Consider the following 20,938-nt stretch of genomic DNA (forward strand, 5'->3'; position numbering starts at 1 on the left):
TGTGGCGGCTGAACTGCTGACTTCTCAAGAGGGAAAAAGAAACCAAGTTCAGCCTTCACTGCCTGATACCATCGAGTTTCCCTAACTGATCATCCTCAAAGAAAGAAAAAAATTACACTGATATTCTTCTTTCCCCCTCCTTTGTATATAATGAAATTCTTTATTGATCTGCCTCTGTATTATAAGACACAGAGGTGATACAGGTGCATAAACTCCGACGCTCTTCTGCTGAGTAAAATTTCTCCTCTCTCTCTCTCGTGCCCGCGCAAAAAGCTCAGATTTAGGTGAACAGGTGTGAAGAAAGGCTATGGGGTCACTATCTCGCTCAGGTTGGACCTAGTAATTTAGCTGAACTTAGGGATTTGCTCCTCCCTGCTAAGACAGGCAATACAAAAGATTTACTTGAAAGCGGAGAGGGAACAGAGAAGTACGGACTGTTTAACTAAGATGAAGGAGTTCCGTCGGCCAAAATGCCCACTTTGATTAGTCTTTACACTTGCTCTAATTGAGCATGCATGTGTGTGAGTATGAGTCCCTCACTCGCAGATACACAGTTAAGTTTGTGCATGTGTGTTTAGATGCCAGGACTCGAGTGTGTATCAGGTTTTTGGCTTTTTCTGCTTGTTGTAAAACGCTCCCTCTCCTCACACTCATTCCTCTCTCAAGACTGAATTTGCTTGTCTTCTCAGCATGAGTGTTTAATCTTTTCAGGCTGTTGAATCGGACGGCTGAATGAGTCCCCAGCTCCTTCTCTCTAGGAGCCCTGGAGATTATTCTAAAGCACTAATCGTTGAGCAAACACAGCAGTGCTCTCCCATTCCTATTCTATACGGGCCACAGTATAGCACAACGTCTTTCAGTTCTCCACACGTTTTGCGCCTTGTGTAGATTTTTTGCTTTTTGGCGCATGTAGCCTAGATCACTGTTCCTGAGAAACGGACCCCTTGACTTCCCGCTCACTGCCGCGGTTAGAAATGAACGGAGTGGAGACTGAGAGTTTTTCTTATTTGTTCTTTTATAGCAAGAGAAGTGACATGTAATTTAAAGAGCATTATTTCCAACATTGTCCCCAGCAACCTTTTATGTTTGTGGGTGTGTTTGTTTTTTAATTAGATTGTCAGGAGGGAGAATCTACCAGGCTTATATGATGGTGTCAATATCCTTGGATTTGGCGCTTCGTCAATATTGTCTGGCCCTGCCGCTACTAACCTGAACAGGCTGCTGGCATTTGGTGTAAAATAAATAGAGTGATTTGTCTGTTTTGTTTTCTCCATATCTTCTTCGCCTTCAAGAGAAGTTTTATTTACACCGCTGTCCATTTGATTTTGTGTGGTATTTGCTTTTTTGTCAGTTGTGGCCTTGCTGTGGTGTGGAGAAGTCATGCTAGCTCTGCATCCACTGGTCTCTCATGTCATTCTATTTTCAAGTAATGTGGTAGCGTCTCTCCAGTGATGAGACCCACGGCTGAGAAACCAGTCTCCAGCGTAGATCCTGAGAACTATGGATGCATAAATGTTCATTTCATCGATGGATCACACACAAACTCATGTTCTGTAATTCCTAGAAGTTGAGTGTAAAGGTGTAAAGGCTGCTTGTTCACAAATTTATTAAAACGGTACCTTACAGCAAAGTATTCTTTTTGCAAAGTCGAATCACAGATTCAGACTGAAGTTAGAAACCACTTGCAGTGATCATTCAGCAGGTCAGAGCAGATGTGACAAAACATCATTTTTAAATATTCTAGGTCTTAAATGTCTTTACGCTCAATGTGTGTTCCTCTCCACAGAGAAAGCTGCTTGCGATCTACCTCCACAACGACGACAGTGTTCTCAGCAACGTCTTCTGCTCCCAGCTTTTATGCGCTGACTCCATTGTCTCCTACCTGAGCCAGAACTTCGTCACATGGGCTTGGGATGTCACCGAAGACGCCAACAAATCAAAGTACAGTATCACAGTCATCTAGCTGTTTGATAATTTCAGTCTTATTTTGCACAATTTGTTTTCTCACCTCAGTAACCCACATTAGTTTGATTTTTTTCTTTAACAATAACATCGTGATTTACAAGAATTCAGTGGGCTTTTTTAAGCTAGTAGATATTTTTCAGCAATAAAGTCAGACTTTTGCAACAGTATCACAAATTCAGATTTTTAACATAATTGCATAAGATAGTGTAATAAATACTAATACATTGTTAAAATGCTGATCTGATAAGTTTCCCTGAAAATACAATTGAATTTGTTGCAGAATCAGTGGGATGGATCCAGTTCAGCAAATCTATTTTTCTTGTATAACAGGACTCGTCTGTTTCATAACAGCGACTAATCTATTCAAAAGAAGTTTATTCGTTCAGTGTGAAAAAAATATTCTGACTGCAAAGTCAAAGAAATTAATAGCCTTAATCCTGTGATATTTTAGCAGACTGAACATAATTGATGACAGTTATCCATGTGCTGCCAGACAGTGGTTGACCTTTCAAGTTAGCCCTTCTGATGGAAGACAAAATGTTTTGTTCATTGAAGAATAATTATTCTTAGTGGATTCATACATATATTTCTTTTTATTTGAGGTCTTTGTAATTTTTTTTCCCCTTTTTTTCTCTTTGCTTGTCTAATTTGTCCTTTTGCTGTTAACTTTGGGGGAACCAGTTTTTTGTTCTGATTGTACTTAGTTTGTTTTTGCCACTTGCAGTAACTGCAGCACCACATAATTTTGTTATTTTTATTATAAAATTCAGCTCATATGTGAGAAAAAAAAAACTTGTGAACTCTGTTGCAAAGTTTGATCTTGTCTTTAAATCCAGCGACAGCTTTGCTTTGGTAATCTTCGAGTTTGATAACAAGTCCAGCCATTAAGTTAGAAAATGAAATAAGGCTGTTTAAACCAAACTGATTCTGTGGAAAGGGTGCCATCTATCAGAAACATACAGCATTTAATATTTAATTTTGCCAAATGTAAAGTTTAGTTGTGCAATAACTGGAGCTCTAAGCCCTGACCGTATGCTTCATCCTTATGTTTTATTTATATTTTTGCCTCCTGTCTGGAGGAGTGGACTGTTTGCATAAATGCTGAGGTGTACCTAATAAATTTGGTATTGAATATGTTTCAGTAGGAAAAGAGCTTGTGTCAGCTGAGGGCTTCGTAAACTGCTCACACACTCTTGTTTGCTCAGCTAATGTCACAGCCGAAGTGTCTTTTTCAAATAATTTTTCTGGGACTCTTTGGTTAATTTTTATGTACTGTTGCACTTTTTTCCCCTCCATTTAAAATCAGAAAATGTTGGAGTTATAGCTGTAATTTTGTTACACAATTATTCTGCGATCATGAAGCATTTCAAAATTAATCTGAAAATGCCAGTGTAGATGGAACCTCATTTGACACACGGCAGCATTTTAAAATCCATTTAGTTTGTCCTTAATTGCTGGCATTCAGCTCTCTCTCTCCATCGCTCACACCCTGTATCTCTGCCTTCTCATTCTCACTTCAGCTTCTTTCTTTTTTCTTTCTTTTTTCCTTTTTTTTTTTTTTGAAGCTTGGAGGTTGCATGCTCACAAAAGGCGTTGTGTTTGCATGGTGAGGCCCCTGATTGGGCAATCTTGACTAAGCCGTCTGAATGGAGGGTCAGTTGGAGATGAAGTACTCCATTGGGGTCCAAACATCTCTATCTTTCCACTTAGCCTCAAAGTGCTAGCATTTCTTCATCACTGTGTGTTGGTGATTTACTTTGTTTTTTGGAGGGGTGACACCACTTTACCACGCTGATACAATGACTGAGGACAAAATTCTCAATTGAATTTCAATTTTAATGTAGCGCGTGTTTCTAAGGATGAGATATCCTGCAGCTGAAGTTTTCAGCTGTTGACATACAGGTGGAGAGGCTGAAAGGCCTCATCATCGCTGTACCAATGAGAGCCTTGGATTTCTCCTACTTCTCTTAATCTTCATTTTTCTTCATGTCTCCATCCTCATCTTACTGCTTTCTGCTTGATTTTCACCAGCCCAACCCTCTCACTCTCCACTGAACCTCCAGACTTAAGCCTGCCCTCTGGTAGCAGCCATTTAAGAAAGACTCGCACCCTGACCTCACCCCTCCATTATTTCTTTTAAGGAAACTCCCTCCTTCCTTCATTCCACTCTCCTTTCTCTCGCATTGGTCTCCTTTGCTTTTTGCCCCAGCTGGGCCTTTTTATTGCACATTAAAAGGGAGGCAACATCTGGAGCTTTTCATCACACACAGCTAGTCACAGCTTCGCTGCTAACGACGCATGCATGCACATGTGCACTCTAACTCCCTCACACACACACACACACACACACACACACACACACACACACACACACACACACACACACACACACACACACACACACACACACACACACACACACACACACTGCCACTCTGCATTCTCACGCTCTCTGGTTGATTCAAAATGACTGATGATTGGCATCAGTCACACAGGTTAAGAGTGTGTGTGTGTGTTAAACCTGCTGGTACTGGAATGTGCCTGTTGCTCAGCTCTGTGTATTCTCACAGGCTTCCCAGTTAGGTGATTAATTATGCATAAATACAGTACTGGTGATTTGATGCCAGTGTAATTTTCACTCATGGGAAATGCATTTGCTAAATCGTACAGGCGACGCACTGTCATTGCAAATATTAGGCCTATTTGTAAATATGTGCATTATGCTTCCTCAAATGCCTCACTTATAATTTGCGATGCTAGCATGTCTGCACAAGCTTTTAAAAAGGCGAATGTTATATTTACCTTAAATCTTTTGTTGCTATTTATTCATTCAATATGTGAGGTTTCTGACTTTCCAATATGAATATTCTTGAATGAAATGCAGTTTAATTCAAAATGATGCTTCAGTAGTTACTGGTGTCATAACCACTGAAGGCGGGGATGGACTAATATGCAAATTTTTTATTATGTACTTGACTTCTGCTTTTGACGATACTCGTACCTGAGAACTTAACTGCTTCACGGGGAGAACAAAATGTCACTTTCAAATCAAAACATGCCCACATACACTCTGAAACAAAGTGTGTCTGACACAGTGAGCTATCGCAGCATCCGGTTCCCATACCGTTGGCCCACAGGTGGCTGGGTTAAAACATTCCCTGCAGTGCTACTGTACTGGCCTGTCTCGTCAGCTGCTCAGTGGAGCAAGCGTCAGGTCTAACCAGTCCACTCACATCTTCAGAAAGCGATTTGATGTGAAGACATGCAAGTTGACAGTGCAGGGAAACATTAACTATTTTGGCTGTCTGCATCCACAGTGAGAAATGGAGATGGCATGGACGACAAATTACAAGCTGTCAGTCACATTAGCTACCGAAGCAGAGCTTTAAGTGCATGTTAAATTGTAAGCTGCAGGTGTTTCCTCTAAATTTTCGATGCCCCCTTAAGGTTTTTGAGTTCCGCAGGTCTTATGTGGCCAAGGTTACATTCTTCAGCATGTTATATTATGGCTGGATGACAGTGGAGCAGCTCTGACTTCCTCCTGCCCCGTCAGTATTATGTCCATACTTGTTCCTAAGCTAATTCCTAAGTGCTTCCCATCACGGTTACTTCGTTGGCCGTAGTCTGAATGACAGTGGATATACAGTCAGATTAGTTTGTGTTTGCAGATTGTGCAGTTTTTATACTCTTGTGATCAAGATAATTTATATAGTGTTGAACTGACTTCCTTAGTTTTGAGATAGAAACCGCAGCAGGTTTTCTTGTGCATGATGAGAGATTTAAGATTGGGTTACCCTTCAAGTTGTTGTCCATTGTTCCCTGGCCTTTCATTACAGGTTAGAGTTTCCCTGTGGGCTATTGTCATGGTGTGGTTGGGTCGAGGTCTGAACAGGGACAAATGTCAGAACAAAATGATCTGAAAGATTTAGGGTACCTAAGTTTTTAGTTGAAGGACGTGGGTTACTCAGAGTTCAGTGTTTTCCTGAGTTGTATTCCAAGCATTTCAGTCTAAGATTCATATTGTTGGGGTATGTACAGAAAGGATTATTACTTTTAAGTGACCACAGTAGGAGCTGGCGCTCAATTTCACAGTTTGAAAAGTCCGCAAGTAGCTCCCTCAGCTTTGGCTTCATCTTTTAATGAGTTACACCCCCCTTTCAGGCGGCAGCCCTTCTATCTGTCTTTTCCCTCTGACCCGCCGTCCCTCCATCTATTCCATCACTTCTCTATTTTACCAGCCAGTTATTAAAGTAGATCTTATTAAAAGGCGGGAGAAAAAGCTAATCTATATTTGCATTCAGTCTATAGCAATTCATTAATATTATGACATTTACAGGGAGCTTGGCGGGGCCCCGGCTGCCTGCTACCCTTTTCCCTCTCTGAAATGTTAATTTAAAAAGTTCTGTCTTTGTAATGGAATAAGAAATCCTCTCTTGCCCTATCAATTCTGGGCGTCTGGTGAGGAATACTAATTCATCTCAGGTTCCAATTGAGATAGCGTGTCACTCTGATGGAATAAGGAAACGCAGAATTGGTTTTAAAGTCCTTAATGCCACGAGTTATGTGTATTTCTCTTTTCTGCTGCTATCTCAAAAGAGTACTCCCCCTTTTCCATTTGCTGGAAAATATTTGTTTTACTTGTTTTAGTACTTGCTTATACTGTATGTGTCTGTTTGTGTTTGCTTTTTGATTGGTGTTTTTTTTTCTCTCCTCTTTGAATTACAGACTCTGAAATATGAGTTCGGTTCCAAGAAAAACCAAAGTATTTATGAAACAGAATGAAGATTAAAAGTTAATTGAATCCATTTCTTTGTCTTCCAGACTACTCACTGTATGCTCGAGGAACTTTGGCAATGTGGTTGCACGGACTGTTCGGACAAACAAGACAGACCAGTTCCCCTTGCTCCTTATAGTCATGGGCAAACGCACATCCAATGAAGTCCTAAACGTTATTCAGGGTAATCATTTATCCATGTGACCTTTAACTGTTTGTTTAATAATGTAAAAATGCAAAGCTTAAACGTCACAGAGCAGCTCCTGATTGATGGTTTTCTTCAGGGAATACGACACTGGATGAGTTGTTGATGAAGTTAATGGGAGCAGTGGAAATTTTCACAGCACAACAACAGGAGGACATCAAGGACGAGGTAAGTGTGATGCACAGATGTTGAGAATGATTCTTTAAGCATGCGAAAAATGCTCATTTTTGAAATTGCTTTTCATGGTTCAGTTGTTGCCGTACTGTGGTCAGGTACAGAGGTGCATCTTAAAAATTCTGGTTACCATTAATCAGTTGAATTATTTCTTTTACTGCTACACTCCTGATACACAGATGCATTTATTTGGCCTCGGGTTAAAAAAAAATGGTCATATTCACTTTTGAGTTACAAGAAGACTTGAAAGTGAGAAGGAACAAAACAATGAAATGAAATGTTTTAATTCATATATCATAAATCACATGAGAGGAGCTTCATTTTTCTATTAATAATTGGAAATGTTTGCTTTTGTATCATAAGATGGACATGTACTGTCTTTGTAGTACAGTTCATTAACTATACAAGAAGAAACAATAGAAAGCCCCTTCCTGCTCATGCAGCCGTTACTCCGCTGCGTGTCCACTGTGCTCTGCTGGCCTTTACATTTATTAGCAGCTTTTTGATATAGGGGCACACTGCGACATGACAAACACATTAACCTATGGACATCATAACTGGCAGGTCATTTTTTATTTATATCTTTTAGTCTTTTCCTTCGGTTCTTCTTTGGGAAATTTAACAAACCAGAACATGGTGATATACCCTACCGCTTCTTCATCCAGTCAGAGACGAGATTCGCCAAGCGTCCCACACATCTGTAACTTGCACAGTTGTGAGAAACTGCCAGGTTTACAAAAAGATCAATTGTTCTTGATGAAGAAAGGGCAGAAGCACTCACTTATTGCTTTCTCCCAACCAAAAGTTATAAAGTTAAAGTAAATTCAGTCAGTTGAGTCAAAAGAAGATCCAGATTATTTTTTCTTTCTCAGCTGGACATCATAACCTCCAAGCATAACCTCTTGATTTGTCTAGCTGTCCAACTAAATAATCTGCAGTGGGTTGGAACAAACCAGAAGGGATTTGAAGTAGTACTCAAACATGTAATGACTAGCAGAGATTTAACCTTTCTCTTTTTTTTTTTGTCCCCTTTGGATTTTTTTTTTTTGTTTTTTTTTTTAACTGTGCCATCTATAGTCTTTATTCTGTGAATAGGTATTGGACTCAAGTTCACCTCCCATTCACTCTGGTTTGTAGGTAAATCTGTGCTGCCATGTCTGTCAGCTACTTCTTTCACGGCTATGCAAATTGTGCAAACACTACTAAAGGAAAAAAAAATCTGTAGAATACAGAGTGAGGAAAAGTGATTCCTGCCTTTCATGTTACAGACAGGAATCTGGGACAGTATGACCAGCAGGACCTCTCTCACTGCCGGGGCACCTGATCCCATTAACCACCGATTGATGTGTTTACACAGTCGCCTCAATCACGAAACAAAATGAAAGACGCTCGATAGATTTTTGCCGGGTTATGTATTAAAGTAATCCCTCTGAGCTGTTATGGTGACACATTTCAAGGCAGTGTCTCAGTCTATAGTCTGTTTATAGGCCAACACATGTGTCGAACAAACAGATTTACATAAAGTAGTTACACTTCTCACCGTTTTTATTCCTTAATATATTCCGTTCAGATGTTTTGGTGTGCGTGTCTGTGTCTGTGTGTGTACAGACACATACACGGGCGTGCAGGTATGCGTGTGTGTTTTGACAACTGTTTCTGTAGACGACAGATGTCTTGCTCTATTAGGCATTTAACAGTTAAAGAGTTAGTCAAGCGAACAGCCTCCTCTCTAACTGTTTTATTGAGGGAGTCGCCTCATCCAAGTTATGGGAACTCTACATACGAACTGAGTGTTGTTTCACACACGCCCTGAGGGTTGAACTAAGTCAGGTTAGTAGCTGAGAGCTGAGTGACAGCTATTCTCTAAGTTGTTATTATTTCCACAGTGCTTTGGCTTCTTTGTGGATTTGTCACTCTTGCACACTCATCAAATAAACACTATTGACAGGATGTCATGAGAAGCATTCAAAATATTACAACGCCTGTAATTGTTGGTTCGCATGAGGGTTCCTAATAAGTTTTTTTTTTTAATATTATTGCTGGTGATGTCTAATCACAGATTAAAGGATATTGTGATATTTACGACCGTGTTTCTTGTGGAAACTCCCCCATTTATTATTATTTTTTAATTTATTATTGAACATAACCTTAACGGCCACAATATGAGGGATATCTTACTGGTACCAGCTTCCTTTTTCTTTTACCTTTAAAACAGCTTTCTTTCTTAACATAAAACCACAGCTATGTTTTAAAGATCGGGTGATGTGTGATATTCAGTGCTCAGATGGTCCCACACCACCAAGATGCACAAAGAATGTGCAATATATCCCCCTTTATCAGGTTGTCAGACTTCTGGCCCACAAACCAAAGCCAGGCTACCAGAGGGTTCAGTTCAATCTGCAGGATGACCACAAAATCTGTTTTTAAAAGAGAGGAACTGGGAATTATTGTTGGGGATAGGATTTCAGATGTTCTGGTAAAGTTGCTAAACAAAGTCATTCATTGTATTTTCAGATGCTAGCATCAATTTACATTGTGTTTTCTCATTGTATCCCACGGTGGAAAAAAAGATGTTCTTCACTCTGTTAACTAGATAATAGACTTAGCATGTATTTGGAAGTTTGTTTTATTTTAATCTTCAAAAACGGATTTGTTAAACATTACAACTAGGATTGTAACATTCTTCACAGAAATAATATTAATAGGCTGTAAGGTTATTGTAAAGCTGTTATGGGGATATAATGAAATTAACATTAAACAGCTAGGTATGTCACAAATGATTTTAAATTCATTATCCAGTAAATTGTCAGAGCTCCAGGTTTTGTTCAACAAGCTCAGCTTTGTTGAAGCAGTGCTGACATGATGAATATCCCCCCTTTCTGGACTCTTGTTCTTTCTTCTGTTTGTTTTATTGTATTTTTTTCTCCTGCTTCTACCTAAAAGCAACTCTAGACATGAATACAAACTCTGACCCAACCCAGACATTCCACTTTGATGGTGACTTTTTTGTCTGTCTAGAAATGAAGCAGCTGGACGGCCACATTGTGTCTTGAACCAACTGTAAAACTTGCTACTCATCCCTATGGCTGTCTGTGTTTTAGCTTCAGTTCTTAGTAATCAAATGACTACCCACCGCAGGGTTTGTGGTCTGCATCTGTCAGCTTTCCTAAGTTTTTTTCAGGTCATTTCCAGGTCATTTCAAAGTTTTCATGTCCAGTTTTATGATGTGTCATGTCTTTAGAAGCTAGATACATTTTAGGTCAGTTACTTAATTTAAAAGCAGCAAAAATGCATATTTTGTAACCTGGGAAGAAATGAAAAACTGCTCAGTTTCAGTTGTGTTCCTTTTGGTTCTGTTGTGACAGTAGGCCAGTGAGTTCCTGGTGCACCTTTGAAACAAAGAATTATATAGAAAAGTTGCCTCTATAAGTAGCTCACATCATTTGGTCCTAGCATTACACAGAAAATTAAAAAGTAGATCTTTACAGCTCTTTTCATTATTTCTTATTTGCGAGCAAACATTAAAATGTGTGACAGCTTGATGCGCGGACGTGTGCCGTCTTCTCATCACCACGAGAAGACGGCACGTCTAGCCAACTTGAACAGTCGCCAGGATCTACTTGTGAAAAATCTGTTTCTTTTTCCCTCCGAAGTTAAGGCCCTTGAAATCACATGGTGTCTGAACAGATACATGTCAGATTAACATTTTCCTTCATGCCTCTTCACATTAAGTCATTCAAGTTCTTTCAAAACATTTACCAACAGTTCAACTCAAGTGTCAAACACAAATCACTGCGCGACTCGTTTGCGTGACTCTGAGCCAGTCCATTGAAGTTGGACACTTTTGATGCTTTTGTGCCACTCTGCCATTCTTTCACAGTTTCTTTTCAATATTCATCTATTATGTGAGGGGAAAGGCACAAATGTATCTTTGCATTTTCCGATTCAATGCAACAATAAACACTGTCAATTTGCTTGGCCACTGTCTAGCTGTGCAGTAGCCCTCTGATCATTACAATACGCTTACTTTGCCATATCCGGGGTGGCGCACAGCATGGGCCTTCAGAAAATAGAAAACTAATGGCCGTGCACTGTTAACACAATGGACACTCGTGTTTAGTCCCCGTCTTTATGAAACACTTTGTAGCCACAGCAGGTAAAAAGAGAAAGGCCGCCTGTCCCCTTCCCTCTGTACAAACAGGAAGAGAGAGGCTGTGTGAATGGAAGAGAAAGGGAGGGTGAAACTGAGATGAGGAAACATAAAAGAGGCTCAGGGTCTGGTAAATGATGGCCCGGTCACAATGGATTCCCCTCTGGTGCAACTCTTTCATTCATACCTGGTGTTTGTACGTAAGCACACCAGACATACTGCATGTTCTTTAACTCCCTTCTTTCTGTCTTCCACCACCCCAAGCACCTCAGCTTAGATGTTTTGTATATGTGTATCCTTTCATTATGCTGTTAGTTAATGGGCCAACTTTTCTTCCCCCCCCCCCCCCGTCTTCCACCCAGGACGAGCGCGAGGCGAGGGAGATGGTGAAGAAGGAACAGGACGAGGCGTATCGTTTGTCTTTAGAGGCCGACCGTAAGAAGGTACGATCAAAACAAAACCAACCTGCTGTTTGTGTCTATAGTGGGCTCCTCACTGTCGGTGTGTGATTTATTTTATGCTTTTGAGGGAATCTTTTTAGTTCAAGTTAAAGCATGAAGCATATGATTTTGCCATTTCAGTGTTACCCAGTTAAGTTAGTTGTGACATTGTGCATGCACACACAAACCAACGATTTGGTAAGTCCAAATTAGAATAGGAAAAAAAAATTGAGAAATATCAAAGATAGATAGAAACTCAAAATAGCAAATGTTCTGAAAAACCAGTTTGTCTGTAAATGAGCTTAAAAAAAAAAAAGGAACCAAATTTAGTAATATTCCAACTAGAGAGAAGTGGCTATTGTGGATACACAAGAGTTCAATCCAGTAACTACATTTTACCTTTTAACACAAACAAAGCCATAGGTTATTATGTTTTATTTGCGTAGCATTTTAAGATAATTTGCCCAGTCATCATGTTTTCAGGGTCTAACGTCTAACTTTGTGCAAATAATCAGTTTGAAAAAAATTCTACTTAATGAGAATTTGATTTTAAATCAGAGTAAAATTGGTTTATTGGATATGTAATGAAAAATAGAAGTCCGCAGCTTGCCATTGTATGTTACGCAATTAAATGTGTCGCTCAAGTTTAGACGCACTGTATTCACAAAGACACAGCAGCAGCAGTTCAGACACATGTCTAGATCAGTCTCTTATACAGATATTTATGTGTGACGTTATGAATGTGGGGAATACAGCACAGTGAGGAAGTGCTACTCTGCAGATTACAGCACGAGATTTTTGTTTACTAATGAGATAAAATGAACTTTTTTTTCCAGAGAGAAGAACAAGAGAAAAAAGAGGCTGAACTGGTTCGCCTTGAACAAATGAAAAAGGAGCAGGAGGAGGAGAAGGAGGTAAGAACTAGTCAGCCTCATATTCACTACAATCAGAATGCTCAAAATTAGTTTTGCATTGTGATCACTGCTCGGCTGAACAGTAATACGTTGTGCCAGCGCACAGTGACTGTGCCATTGTGTAGTCGTTTTATTATCTTCCCTGCTTTCACTTCACTGTGAGTCAATTAGATTGTGGTTTTGGTGAAGCCTGTCAGTCAGTGAGGCCGGCGCGGCGTGGGCACACAGGCACACAGCCCTCTCACAAGAATTAAATGTCCTAATTACAGCAAGACCAATCCTTGCTAATGTCACCCTCTGTACACACAGTTATTGTTCTGTTTAACTGCTTTTTGCTTGTACAGCACACAACCTCATATTCAAACCCAAGTGAACAAAAGCTTGAGGCAGTTCGTGCACACAGGCCTATGCACAAACATACACACAACCTAAGCAAACACGCACATTCACTTGAAAACAATTATTGTCCGCGAAGTGGGGGCAAACACACGCGGAGGCAGACACAATGTCATGCATAAAGGAAAACAATAATTGTGAGGATGGCACCAATGTTGTAATACAGTCCATAGTAATACAGTGTAGTCCTGGCTGATTGTTGTTTACTCAGCAGCACAGAGCCTGAGGGTAGTGAGAGGTATTGGGTGACCCGGCTCTTTCAGATGATTTGTCACTTAAGTCAAACAGATGACGACAAAGGATTCCCGGACCCAGCCTTCTTAATTATATCACTGTAGTCCACTAACCAAACTGTGGACGCGCGCATGTGTGTTATGTGTATTTTGGACGGCAAAAGCCATAATAATGTTCTGTTTCCTACGGCTCCTGTGACGTCTCCTGTGCTAGCACATTTTTATTTGTTCTACAGTCCAGATACACGAACATAAAAGAAGGATCAGCAGCTGTTTCTCTAATCAGGGGAACAATCTAATTTCTTAAATTATTAAGCACAGCATAAAACAACATAAAATGTACCATTTTTTTTAGTGTATGCCATTGTAGTTGTCAGAACTTTGACCCAGGTCAAAGAAAAAAAGCTTATCTTATTATTTTGTCAACAACTAATTTCTACTTTGATTTTTACTTGAGCACATTGTTCCTAAATGTATAAAAATACATTTTATCACAAAAACATAAAGAAGCACACACATTAAAACCTGTAATGTCATACTGAAGTAGTTTGGAAATTTTCTTTCTTTTTTATTAGATTGGACATTTTCAACATTTCTGTGACTTTAGTCAGTCAGCCTCGTATTGTTGTTGATCAGGATACAAATTCATCTGTTATAGACTTTTCTATTGGAGTCCATTAAATTTTTAATCAAGGCTGTGAAGGTAATTAGAATAACAGTTAACTGCTCAATCTAATAACCTGAAGAGCCTACTGAGAAAGATGATCAAATTTTATTGTGTTCGTTTCTCTCTCCGGTCGTCTTGTCAGGCAGTGACCCCATCCATACTCTGTACGGCAGAAAATGCAGACACAACAAAAACAGCAGTTGCCACCAGAGATGGGACAATGCTAGTGGGAATGCTTTCTCTGTGATTTTGTGCCCTTGTGCAAAGAAAAGGGAGATGAAAGTAGAAGGTGGTGAATTGGGGTGGTGACTGTGGAGTGGCAGTGTGTATGAGTTTCATGTGCCTGTGTGGGCTAACGTTATTATTTACCTCCTTCTGGGGGCCTTAGCATACAGTTGTGTGGCTGTCAGGTGTACACCCCTCCCACCCCAACACACAGACACACACACCCTTCATCTGTTTGCTTTCTGTGGTTAGGCGAGAGGAGCCAGAAAGGCAGATAAATGGCGGCAGAGATGCTCCTGATTGTTTGTGTGAACCTACCAGGGGTCCCAGGCTCGACCAAACGTGTGTCCTGTGGTTTCTGTAGGGACGCTACATCTCACTAGTGTGGATGGTTATGCTTGTGTCTGTGGTTTACAGCCTGTTTGTCCATCCACTGTCTCACACTGCGCGTGTCTTGTATGTGTGTGTGTGTGCCCATGTCCCCGGGGGCCCCTTTAACTCAGTCAGCATCAGTTCTTATACCTGAGGGAGCTGATGGCGGTGCGGCACGCGCCCTACCCTGCCCACCCAACACCAGAAGCTGCTAATGAGCTACTGTTGTACACTCTTATGAAATATAATTGCATTATGGTGTGCAAATAAAACCGGGGCGTGTTGTCACAGCATATGCTCCCCGGCTGGCCAAACAGGAACAACAAGCCAGGGGAGGAGGGGGAGGAGGAGGTGAGGGGCAGCAGTAGAAAGACGGGGGAAGGCTCAAGGGAGCAGCTGAAGCATGTTTTTTGGAGCTGTGGGGCGTTGATTAGCTCTGCTATGGAAGATGACAGTTCATTGTTGTCTTTGTGCCTGTTAACCTCTCTTACTCTGTGGCGTTGACGATATTACTATATTCGGAGCCCGTTAAAGAGAATATATCATCCTATGAAATCAGATCTTGAGTTATCTCCGCCAGACATTGACATATTCAGCAGGCTCAGTCCAGGGATGAGAAAGCACGATGGCTTGTAAGAAGAGCTCACTTGGCTGTTTTTAACATACTGCTATGCTACTTGGCAACCTTCTGAGCTGTGCAAGGCTTTGGGGAGCAGGGTGAGACACAGGGCAACTAATTTAATAACATTCTTAGGACAAGAAAATCGTTTAATTAATGTGAAGCAACAGTGCTGCAATAAGGCGCTGGGAGAAACTTCTTGGCTTGTCTTTCATACATGCTTGGATAGTGTGTCATCGTCTTGATAACAGCCAGAGTCACTGATGAGTCTTTGGTTTAAGTTTACTAAAAACACAGACAGAGAGGATTTCTTCATGTGTTGGAGAGGACTTTGTGTAAGCTCCTTGGCTTTCATCCTTTACTCTTCCATCGTATACCGTAGTGTGTAAATGTCTAGGAGTTTAAATTAGGCAAGTATTTTTGTCATAAATGCTTTCATGCGTATTCTTTTGCAGACATTAATAGTGATAAATACTGCTGTGGATCTGTAGAAATAGTGGTGTCTACTGTCCAGATTTTCAAGATCTATTAATTTTATTTTGCTTTATGAATAAAAAGAATAAGCCTGTAAAACCTCATAAGATCATTTTTGTGGTTCAGATTTTATTGTCTGTTCATGTTTGGCTCCCAAATATTGATATTTAAAAAATATTTTAGCTTTATAGGTGCACATTGTAAATATCGTGTGTTTTATATATATATATATATATATATATTTTTTTTTATGCTGTCTACAACATTACCACTGCGTCACATCTGCAGTGCGCTGTAGTGCTTAACACTTTTCCCCCTCAGAAAGAATACGGGGAGAAAACACATGCAGACACAAAGAGAGCATGCAAACTTAATCAGAAAGACCCCCAAACCTGGTTCGTTGGTACTTGTAAATTGCCTGTAGGGCTGAACATTTGTATTCTTTGCATCTCTCTGTACTTGCACCTAGCCAGTGTGTGAACTGATCTGAACATTGAGAGCTCCAGAACTGTGCAACCTCCACAAGATGGCTAAAGCTTTTTAGGAGATTTATGAATGAATTGACCGGGATTCTTGATTTTCTGCTTCCGTGCAGGCATTACGCTTGTCACTGGAGCAAGGCCTACCTCCAGAGCCTGACCAGGAAGCGGGAGACATCTGCACACTGAGGATCCGCACCCCAAGCGGCGAGTTTCTTGAAAGGCGTTTCCTGAGTACTTGTAAGCTCCAAGTGCTGTTTGACTTTGTGGCATCCAAAGGATACCCCAGCGAAGAATACAAGCTCCTCACCACCTTCCCTCGCAGAAATGTGAGTATCAAACCAACACGTTTTCAAATACACTTGTAATTTTTCTGATATTACAGCAGTGTGCATCGTTGAAATACTGTCAAGACTTTTTTAGTGAATAATCTTTAAAGAAATGAGAGCAGTCGAGGCCCAGGTTCCCTCAGGAGGGGCGTCCAGTCGGAGATTTGTTCCAAATTAATCTGGCATCTCACAGGATCTCTGCAGTGAAAAATTAGAGGAAGCAACAGCAGAACATCACTAGATTTCTTTTTATTTTGAAATGGAATAATTAGTCATATTGGTGCCTATTAAAAAAAAAAAAAAAAAAAAAAGGGAAATTTCATTTTTACCGGTTATGGTGCAACTTCCAGAATTTTGGGATTTAGTACACATATTGATTTTAAAACATAATAAAAAAACCTTTTGTTCTTTATACCTTTTCCTTGTAATTAATGTCACAACATTAATTAACACATCCTTTAGAACCAGATTTGATTTTGTTAACATTTTTTAAAAGATTGAAATACTTCAAAGGAAAGTCTGTGTGCTTTGAGGATTTTGAAAAAACTTAGAAAATATTTAACTTTATTTCGAAGACATTGTGGTTTTTTTCAGGTATAGCTGTAATAATATTTGTAAGTACTGTGTTGGATTTTTCACAATGTCTCTCAGATCCTGCTGAACTTCCTGTGGTTTTATTCGGCCTCACTCCATTGTCTTCTAGATATGATCACAGATTAGATTAATGAGCTGAGATTAAAGCGCTCTAGGTTCTACGTCATCTGTTTCAGGCCTCAGTGTTCTTTGCTGAAGATAGTTTTGTGACTTTTGGGGTTTATCACGCTCAAGTGAATATAACATTTTTATATATGTACAGTGAAAATGGTTTATAAAGCACCATGTGTAACATAATGAAGAAAAATTAACAATTTGGTATAAGCTAATATGTTTTTGTCAATATTGCTCTGCGTTGATCAATGAAGTATTCCATTTTACCTTCCTGCAGTAAAGCGGCGGTAGATTTTGAAGTATTTTTGGCCATGGCAATCGTCTCCACTGGAGATCCACAGCTGTAATTGGCTTTTCAGTTTGAGCATCAGCTGATGGCTGTGAATGAAAATCGACGGGGACAATAGCAGACAATCTGTTATGATATAATGATGATTTTTTTTTTTTTTTTTGTTAAATATTAAAACCCTATTTTTTAAGTTATTCCTTTCTTTATCTTAGCGTTGTTTGTGTGCTGCAGTTGCTCCGTTGCATCATTGCCTTTGTTTACTCACACCTGTGATGTGGAAAGTTAAGCCGACTGTTTATCCGTCCACCTGCACACATGTATTATTCACTGAATATTAATTAGTATCAGTCCGCTGTGAATACAGTACACTCTGATTGTGTTAGGATACAGTTGTCAGCACTAACAGAAGTATTCTCTATGGCTCTTCTGCTGACGCCCGGCAGCACTCTGCTAGCTACAACTAGTCATTAGAGGGCTTGGTCAAAGCACACTATGGTAGCGAGCTAATGAGCACTGTTTTAACTACCGCTTTAATTAGCCATGCTGCTGGAAACAAAAATGGGATTTCCATTAATCAAGAGATGAGTGCATGCGGAGGGGTGGTGGTTGTATAGAGAGGTGTGTGTGTGCGTGTGCATGTGTGTGTGTCTGTGAGTGTAGGCTTGCCCAGGCAGTGTGCCATCGTAGTCTATGGAGACCGCCAGGGCACAAACACCTCAAAGTAACACACACATTAACGCGTAGCTCACACTCGCCTCTTCGTCACAATCACACACTTCAACACATGCACAAATATTTTCAAGCAAACACATGCCCCGCTCACAACTTTGTCACTTAAAGGATTCACAGTTGTCTCTTTATAATCAAGAGTAAACATGTGTTTGAGACAGAGATAAAGATGTGTCTGCATCGCAGATGAAATTCCGGCAAAAACAGGATGGGAGGATTAGAGGGGGAGAGAAGCGAGAAGAGGATGGTGACTGCAGAACTAGTCAAAAAGAGAACAGAGAAGACAAAAGCTTAAACAAAGAAATGATTTAATCAGAGAAACAGTCTGAAAGAGAAAAGGATAGAGAAGACAAGTGGGGAAGATATTAAAAAGAAGAAGATGGGAGATAATTTCAGAAAACAGAAAGGCGAGAGATTTGGGGAAAGAGTGGAGGAAAGCGGCTCATTGGTAGTGCCAGTATGAGGCTGTGAACACAGGCCCCTGTCTAATCCTGCAGCTCTGTGTTGTAATTAAATGAGAGGAGCATAGAAAGCCTCCATCCCGTCCAGACGCTCTCACTGTTGCTCTGCCAGGATCAGAGGATAGAGGATAGACCACTATTGCATTTGTAATACTGCACAACTGTTGAAACCTTTTTTCCCTCCTCTAGTTTTCAGCGGCTTTGTGCAGTGTCACTCTTACTTTTGCTATTACCCTTCTCGTCAGTGTGCTTTATGTCATCTCCACTCATTCAGCTGTAGCACAAAGTAGTAAGATCTACTCAATCCAACTTTAAAAAAATTTGTGAAGCTGGATTGAGTATTTTTATCTGTAACTACAGCACTTTCCATCAAGAGACGGAGCTCGTAAATCTGGTAACACAGCCCTGTACCCATTTATAAACATCGGCTGCAGCCACTCGGTGGTTCAGATGTCTGCTTCCGGCTCGCACCACCTTCCTGTAGCAGCGCCAATAAGTGTCTATTAGTCTCCACTTTTTGGACTCAGTCTCTTCCTCAACATTTGGTATCAGTGGCTTATCTCTTCAGCACTACAGCAGGCCTTACACTGGCATCATTTGTACTAGGCTTAGCCGTGCTCAGGGAACTAACCCTTTCTCCGTTTCAATGACTGTCAGCGAGTTTGAGGAGAAGGAGGGGGAATTTTAGTGTTTCACTTTTCAGCTTTTCATTCAAGAATTTCCTCCTTTTCCTTTGATACTTGTTGAGCGCAAACCTCCTTTAGAAAGGCTCCAGGTCTTCTTCCTTCAGCACGCGGCGAACATGTTTAGACTGCAGTTATAATCATTTGCATTAGGCTCTTCCTGCCTGGCGGCTCACAGGTACCAGAACACTGTCAAAACACCGCATTACTTTTCTCACTGTGATACTGTACTCTATTTCACCTTGTCCTAATCCCTCTTCCAGCTCTGTCTGTGAATTTGCCCAGTAAAGTCTCAGACCAAACCTGAGATGCAGAAAAAACAAACAAAAGCAGAAGAAGAACCCGTGCTCTGTGCTGAAATAGATTTTACATCTGTCATACTGGTGTGTTTTGTTTTTCTTGTCCCACTATCTGAAAGAGCTGAAGGAAAACTCACAGGAAACTTAGCAGCAGTTTATTTTCAAAGTAGTTTCATTTTGAAATGCTTTCTCAAGACTTCCTACAATATTACCTCCGTCTGACTCTGTGTGGCTGTATGGCTCTGCTTCGTTTCTGATGGACGGCAGTATCTCCTTCATCCATTTATGTCTCTTTACTGAAACTAGCATTTCATTTATTGTTACTTCACTCGGATGTTTGAGCTTCTCTGTGTAGACTGATATATGCGGAGAGCTATAGCCGGCTTTAAATGTTTTTCCAAGCTCATTATTTTACAAAAATAAAGGAGCATGATTGATTTTTCAGCAGGATTAGACCCAAGCATGTGGAAAACAGTCATCATAAGGAACTATTTTCAGCCACAATAAGGAAAAGGAGTTCTGCAGCAGATGGTGTGACCTCCACAGAGCCCTGATCTCAACATCATGGAGACAATCTGGGATTACATGAAGAGACACTGAGGCAGGCTAAATCCACACAAGTACTGTGGCGAGTTTCTCAAGATATTTGGATGCAGGAAAAAAAAAAAAAAACTTGAGAAACTGGTTGAAAATGAACCTGAAGAAATTGTGCAGCTTCAACATATTTCCCAGTAAATAATTTAAATTTAGATCTCTTGTTTGTAGCTTAGTACATTGAAATGTTTCCTTGGCACTATTTTAAAAAGCATCTCCATTTTTTACCATCACAACTAAAAGAACTTGATCGTCACAACTCAACTTTTCAAACTGAAACTACTTTGAAGGTTTTGATTTGATCTGATCATTTTCAGAATGGGTCAGTTTATGAAAACTGGTCAATATTCAGTTTATATTAGTTTATTGTGTGTCGGTGGGTAAATGGCGTTAGAAGCTCGTTTCTCTCTTCACCCCCCTCTTCTCTTTGAACCTTCTCCTCCTACACTTGTTTCCAGCTTTCCCTCCCTTCGCCTCCCCTTTTCCCTCCTCTTCATCTTCTGGCTTTACAGCTTCCTCTCTTCACCTCACACAACCTTCATCTTTTGTCTTTTTATATTTTGTTCTCTCGCCTTTGTAATCTCTCACTATCTCTACCTTTTCTATCTTCGTCCAGATCACCCTTTACTGCCTCTAGAAATTATTTTTTATATCTTTATTTTTTTATGCATAAACAAGTCTATCCTGTTTTTTTTTCCACCTCATTTCATTGCGCTCTCTTTTTTTTTTTTTTCTTTGCCCCATTCTGCATTTTTCTGT

At 40.2% G+C, this 20,938-nt stretch overlaps 1 protein-coding gene across 1 annotated transcript in view; it reads left to right on the forward strand.

Moving 5' to 3' along the window:
• faf1 (Fas (TNFRSF6) associated factor 1) overlaps positions 1-20,938 on the forward strand; it is a 76,388-nt gene that overhangs the window by 48,625 nt on the left and 6,825 nt on the right. The window contains exons 13-18 of the mRNA XM_030082753.1: positions 1,787-1,941; positions 6,787-6,923; positions 7,024-7,112; positions 11,631-11,711; positions 12,545-12,622; positions 16,204-16,416. Of these exons, the coding sequence (XP_029938613.1) occupies positions 1,787-1,941; positions 6,787-6,923; positions 7,024-7,112; positions 11,631-11,711; positions 12,545-12,622; positions 16,204-16,416 (753 nt within the window). The remainder of the gene's footprint in view (positions 1-1,786; positions 1,942-6,786; positions 6,924-7,023; positions 7,113-11,630; positions 11,712-12,544; positions 12,623-16,203; positions 16,417-20,938) is intronic.

This window comes from Salarias fasciatus, chromosome 23 (assembly GCF_902148845.1).
Source record: "Salarias fasciatus chromosome 23, fSalaFa1.1, whole genome shotgun sequence".
Classification (NCBI taxonomy): Eukaryota; Metazoa; Chordata; class Actinopteri; order Blenniiformes; family Blenniidae; genus Salarias; species Salarias fasciatus.